This window comes from Macrosteles quadrilineatus, unplaced genomic scaffold (assembly GCF_028750875.1).
Source record: "Macrosteles quadrilineatus isolate MER2022 unplaced genomic scaffold, UCM_ALF_1.0 Scaffold_9__3_contigs__length_116548681, whole genome shotgun sequence".
In the NCBI taxonomy this organism is placed as follows: Eukaryota; Metazoa; Arthropoda; class Insecta; order Hemiptera; family Cicadellidae; genus Macrosteles; species Macrosteles quadrilineatus.
This window is the reverse complement of record NW_026542602.1, coordinates 109,339,001-109,345,700: the sequence shown is the minus strand read 5'-3', so window position 1 is coordinate 109,345,700 and position 6,700 is coordinate 109,339,001. Positions and strand designations below refer to the sequence as shown.

The window sequence follows — 6,700 nt, the reverse complement described above, 5'->3', positions numbered from 1 at the left end:
ATATATAATCTAATTAGTGTTACTCTCTATATCCGCATTCAGGGATACAAAATAACTACCTCCGACCTGAGACAACCTTAAGAACTGCTACGGACACATCACCATAACACGTGGAATTATCGGATCAAACTTAGTTAAGCAACATTAACTACCTCCAGAGACAGACTTCCGAACTGTGGACGTTTCACCATTGTGATATGTGCGGGTGACCATGGGAGACAAGAACACAACCATGGGACTGTTCTTCTCGCTGAAGCCGTCGCTGATGATGGTGAAGACGTCACCGCTGGCCGAGGTGCCCGAGGTGGAGGTGGAGGAGGAGGTAGAGCCTCCGCCCTCCAGTGCCAGGCTGAGGTCACGACGGAGGTCCAGTATGAGTGACCTGGACACGCTGCGGAGCCCGCGGACGATGCCTGACCGCAAACTGGGGTTGGCCGGTCTGTATAAGTTTCGGAGCTGTAGGTTAGTGTATAGGCGGAAAAAGTCGGAAACCACATAAAGAACGGGCAAGTTATAGATTTGTGTGATTAAAATTTATAGTGTTGGAGATTTCATGTAGACTTTCTGTGGCTTTTTGGTTTTTGTTATTTAATTGTTTTGATTACCTCAACGGTTTGTCACCACTAATCTTTGCGATAGTCTAAATACAGTAAAGTAACTGTAGTTGCCAATTGGCCGGTCTGTATATAGGTATAGGTTCTGGATTAGATTATCATAGATGAAGTTGGATAAAACTGAGGAACGCGTAACTAAAAGTGTAAAAGTTTGCTTTGGTAGATTTTTGTTACAAACGCAAAATTTGTTGTGCAAGCTACCATCCTCTAACCTTTGCGATGAACTAATACAGTAAAGTAACTGCCTGACCACAAGCTGGGGTCGGCCGGTCTGTAGGCTATAGCCTATCAGTTTTAAAGCGGTAGATTAGCATAGATTAAGGTAGAAAAGTTGGAAATCAAGTAACTAGAGATCAAAATTTAGATTTTTACCTGTTTTCTACAAATGCTTTCACCACCACTGTGTTGAAATGAATTGACTTTACTGTGATAAAATTTTGAGCTAAATTTGAATCTATGTTTTTAGGTTATACTATTGTTAATATCAAAACAGTATGGCGTTATAGATGGTATGATGTTGTTCCGAATTTATCCAGCATTACAGGCTCTATGTTATTGTCATTTTTTACTTTTTTAACCTTAGTATTGAAAACCTTTTTTTAATTAATTGAAAGTTATAACTTGTAGACATGCGCTTGTCCTGATCGGTATTTTTATAAATATCTCATGTATATCTCTCTCAAGCTATCATGAGTGTTTTGCAGAATACGTGTCGTATTCAGAATACGTGCCCTAATTTCAATTCACCAGGATTTTCCTCTTGTGTACATTAAATAAAGATGTTTCCTGAAATCCATTGTATACAAGTGTCTTCTAACTTAGAATAACACTTTTAATAAACCAGATACAAAATAGCCGAAAGCTTATTCCCTATAGGGGAAATTCGCTAAAATGAGGTTAGGTTTGCGTGATAGGTTCGAGACATCATCGAGAACTTTCTTAACACAACACGGGTTCTATTTTTGTTCTGGAATGTTTATATTTTTGTTTATATTTTACTTCGGCGATAACAATGGTTGAATGAGTAATGCATCTTGTTATATCTTATTTAATATAATTTAAGGACTTCATAGAAAACTTGTTACCTGAGGTGCAAACGCTGTTTTTCACCACATTATAATATAAATATACTATTAAAAGATAAAAACCACTTGGTCTATAAACTAAATGTATTAACGTTTAGGTTTTATGAGCACCGACACCAAAGTGGTTAGTATATTATACACTTATCAGCGTATAATATAGCTTATTATTATTATATAACTTATATTATAGCGGTTGAAAATGTATTTTAATCATACCTATGAGATGTTTTAACCAATAAAAAACGACCACTCTCTATGAACTATTGCTTTCATCTCGTATTACAACCAAAGAATAAAGAGTACAGTGTCAAATTTACGCTATAACAAGGGATATATATTGAGATGACATCATTGCTCGCAAACCTAACCAAAAGTGAAACACACGACATTTCAGACTTAACAATGAAACGAAAAGTTTCCTTTCGGTATCCAAAGTCAATGTAAATACTGTAGTTTAAAGTAGTTAACGCTGTAGCGGTTAGGTAAGGCAAAGCTGGTAATCCGATACCAGGGTAGTTATCGTTGCTGGCTTCGCTTTGCTGAACATTGTGTGTTAAAATGTCTTTTCATTAAAGTCTTTGTTTATAAATTTATATTGATTACGTTCTGTAAAACTGTAGTTGTTTTGTTGTGGCAATTTTGATTGCTTGGAAATAATACATAAAAGGAAAACACGTCAGCTACATCGTTCTTTTCGATTACGACAAGTAAGATGATAATCTTTGCTTATCAATACCTATAAATTATACTATATCATTTCTTAAAAGCACACCCAATTGCTTTTAAAATAGTAAAGCATGAAGATAAAACACCATGCCTTACATTTGTGATCCTTGTTGATTTGATAAAGACAATTTGTAATGTCTGCCCGGTATTTGTTTTTGTGTTTTGTTACTTGTTTTTGGCCAAACTAATACCTTAATTACTATCAAATTAAAACTATGTTTACTCTTTTTTTTACTGTCTATGAGAAGGAAGCAGCATTTTGTGAAACTGTGTCAATTTTAACGCAACCGGAAAATAAAACACAAAAACCTTAAATGTTACAAGACCGTGTGAGTAATTCTATCCAAAGTAAATGGTATGATTAAAACCATGACCATTTTTAACCATAGTATGATAATAATTGGTGATGGTATAATGCAGTATATTATAAAAGAAGGAATTTACATTTTTCTCAATTTTATTACTCCGTTTAGTTTCCGTCAATGTAAACAGTTTTTAATTTCTTTCGCTCTGTGTGTTTTAATATTTTTTTCCAAAAGCCCATTTATCAATGAAATTAATACTGTCATGAAACGATTAAATAGTATCAGTTAATAAAATACATTTAGTCCCAAATGTATGTTATAATGAAAGGATATATATTGGTTTCGTAAACAAATGCTACTGTCTCGATAAAGCCTACCTCAATAAAAACTATGTCACTTCCAATTGTAATTTGAAAGAAATTTTTAATGCTTAAGTATTGGTAATTTTTCGAAACAAAGGGAAGCCTGCCAATGTGTTGAAGTGATCACTTAAAGAAATAAAACTAAACTAAACCTTATGCTTAGTACCTTAAATGATTTCTTGGTTGATACAACTACAGTACATTGGTATAAGGTTAGTGAGTTTTTTTTCAGCTAACAATGCGAGAATTTCCGAATACGTTTTGCGGTATTATTTATTCCACATGTAGAATATTAACTGCTTAATTTTAAAGTATGGTGTCAAGTTACATTAGCATTTTTTGCACAAACATGTTTTGCTTATGGAACCACACAGGATGGATAAGCCAGTCTACGACTGCCCTATCTGAGTTTTAAATAAACTAAAACGCTTAGTTTGAGTTGAAAGTTAGACATAGCTGGTTCGAGACCGGCTGCAATATTTTAAAATTGTAGTCACCCCTGGATTGCTTACAGGTTTAGGCCACAGATTAGACCAATATTGTATGTTAACGGTCAGGTGAGATTTTCATAAAAGAGACGAATAGAAGTATTATTTACGGTTTGATTCGGTTTTATTTTGGGTTTTTATCACTTCATGAATATAAAACCACCCTTTTCTTATTTTGCTTAACCAAGGTCATACAAATCATGAAACGTTTGGGAGCCAAATAATTTGATTGCTCGAATGATAGGTCCACCAAGAATACTAATTATAAAACAGGTAGATTTATATTTAAAAGCAACCGAACATGTTCTGACGTGTCCGCGGGCCCGTGTCCAGGTTCCGGTGCTCTAACAGGCAGTTTCGGCGACCTCATGAATCTCAAGAAGTACTCCGGCCACGGCGTCCAATCGTCCAGCATGGAGTCGGTGATCGCGCGGACTTTACCTCTGTCTACCGTCACTTCCCCCGGGCCCGTGCCCGTCCCTAGGACCAGGAAGTTGCCCCTTACACCCCCCGGGCCACCACCCAACGCTCGTCGACCCCTCACCTGCAGCCAGCGCGCCGAGAGGTTCAGCAGACTCCTGGACAAACAGAAGACCATCCCCAGCGTGTGTCTGGTGCGAGTCCGGACTTTGGTGAGTGCAACTTGTTTGTAAGGACAACTAATCCTTGACTGTGATTTTAGGTTTCGACTTGCTTTCAGTTAAGGCTCTTTTCAGACTGGACCACCATGGTGGAGACACCGGTGGTGTTACTATGGTGGCCAGTCAAATGTGCGTGGGTCACCAGCTCAGCCAAAAGTGCAGCCACCCAGCTCAAAGTTTAATCATGGACGTCAAAGAAGCAGGTGCTATAGCGTATTTTTTTTTTTTTACTGCGCAATCGTTAGAAAAAAACATTGCAGTTGGGTTAATCCTTTTTTAAGAGATCGATTACCAGAGGGATTTTTCTCACTCACTACCAAGACCTTTAAAATAATTCTGACAATTTTTACCTTTACAAGAATGGGTGTTTTAAGTTTTGATGAGCTTCTACGACGCCTCCAGGCCTGAAAGATAAAAAATACCTCGAATTGTAGACTGAGTAATGCTGGTGGTACTTTTATCTATGGTGGTAGCGACCGGTGGCGTTGCCAGTTGCTCCAATGTGAACAGCCGAGTGGTACCCCCAGATTGGCGGCTTTGAAAATCGCAACCCCAAGCCACCGCATTTCTCCAACGCTCAGTGTGAAACTGTCTCATTTAAATCAATGGTAATGCAACGTAGCATTAGCGCCACCGGTGTTGACACCATATGGCCTAGTGTGAAAAGGATTCTATAACTTAAAAATAATTCTCATGAAATTCTTGATGCTACGCTACTAATATCGTGTATGGTAACCGTATGCATCGATATTAAAATGGTGCTTTCTTCATATTCATGTCCTAGGAACACCTCTAATAGGTTTAAATTTCTGTTTGGAGTTTTTAGAATGTGCTGTGCTGTTAACTATTTGTTTGTGAAATTTAATCACCTGAACGACTATTTAACTGATTATAAGAATCTTAGTGTAAGCGGTTGATTGTCCTTTGGCATTATGTGGCATTATGACCTAAGATTAAAACTTAAATTGAAAAATCGAGCACTAAACTAAATAAAAGATAAACATTAGGTCGACAAGACGCACAAAATCGTGATCAAGACGAACCCGACAAACGTTTAAAGTTCTGATTTGACAAATTGAATGATAAGTCAACTTGAACTAACCTATGTTTGGAGGTTATCCCACATAGGAATGAGCTACCATCAGAGGGTGAAGCGCTTAAGTTCTATTTTATGTCTTGTTATTAACATTTGAATCAAACAAAATTCATAGGACAGCTTGTAAGCCTTAGTGCCTACAAACATTATCATAAGAAAAAAATATCATAAGGAAATACAAATTTGATTTTAAAATTCTTTGTGAAGGTATCATTAGATTAAAAAGGAAACAGATTGTACATATTTAAACGAAGTATGCTTCTGCCGGTTCATTCAAAACGAGGATTTGTCACACCCTATTTATAGGCCTACCTGATCCTATCAAGGGGGCAAAACAGATCATAGCATAATTAATTAACCCGTCCATCCAATGTCTTTGACTTTGTATCCTGTTGATCACCCCAAGTGTTGTCATCCGAGCAATTTGCTATATGAATTATCCTGTTCCATTTCCATCTGATTACGTTTTCTTCATTGGTTATCAGGTATTTTCAGCACATTTGCATTCTACAAGTATAATGCATTTGTTTAAAGCTTTGTATATTTTGGTGCCACATTAAAGCTATTTATAGAATTAAAAGTCTTAATGTTCGTGATTCCAAGATATTTAACATCAATTATTGATAGCGTTTATAACTTACTACAACGTGATGTAAAATATTCTGTTCTGTAATTGCATTAAAATCGTAGAAAATATAACCCTTTTTTTCGATCACACCTCACAAAGCACATTTACAAGGTTTGGTCATGTATTCTAATTGGGATAAATAGCTCCTCGTTAAATCCAATTTAAACTCAGATAACAAGACACTTTGTCCACAACATTTAAGGTGTGGAAAGCTAGTTGCGTTATCTAAATTGAAGAATGGTGTTCTATGAATACCACGTGGAGAATTTAACAAGGTTTCAGGGTCGAAATTATTGGAGCAAAACTCAAGTTTAATAGTTGGACAATTGGCACATAATTCAAAGTATATAACATGATGGTTATTTTAGGTAGTACAATTTTCTAATGTAAACATATCCTATTCCTAAACTGCCTAGTTACCATCAGGATCTCAAACTCTAGTTATATCAGGTTTGTGATCTAAAGACAGTTTTGTTGCTCTCAAGACCAATAAAGTATCTAGCTTATGACTAGCTCAGATCCGCGACCAGAATAATACGTGCGGAGAGTCAGGTACATAGCTGCTGGGCTTGAATTTTAAACATCTAAGTTTAGAATGTAGAAGATATCACTTTTGTTAATATTTGTGAAATATAAGTATACATTGTACCTGCGATTAGCTGGAGCAATAGCTTTCAGCGATTCTAGTCAACCATAGTTGTTTGTTCATCATTATATGTTGTATTTTACTGTATACTGTATTTAAATAATCCGTT

The 6,700-nt window shown here is 36.3% G+C and overlaps 1 protein-coding gene across 1 annotated transcript; it reads left to right on the top strand.

Moving 5' to 3' along the window:
• Nucleotides 1-211: 211 nt before the first annotated feature.
• LOC129003719 (uncharacterized) lies at nucleotides 212-4,403 on the top strand. The gene is made up of 3 exons (XM_054432015.1): nucleotides 212-437; nucleotides 3,914-4,212; nucleotides 4,263-4,403. Exons 1-3 carry the CDS (start codon nucleotides 212-214, stop codon nucleotides 4,401-4,403), a joined length of 666 nt encoding a protein of 221 aa, XP_054287990.1.
• The last annotated feature ends 2,297 nt before the right edge of the window (nucleotides 4,404-6,700 follow it).

What these genes read in the sequence shown, in the direction of transcription:
- LOC129003719 (XM_054432015.1), top strand. Translation starts at nt 212, where the DNA reads ATGGGAGACAAGAACACAACCATGGGACTGTTCTTCTCGCTGAAGCCG. An exon ending in CCGCAAACTGGGGTTGGCCG is followed by an intron (nt 438 to 3,913) that starts GTCTGTATAAGT and finishes GCCCGTGTCCAG; the next exon opens with GTTCCGGTGCTCTAACAGGC. An exon ending in TGGTGCGAGTCCGGACTTTG is followed by an intron (nt 4,213 to 4,262) that starts GTGAGTGCAACT and finishes CTGTGATTTTAG; the next exon opens with GTTTCGACTTGCTTTCAGTT.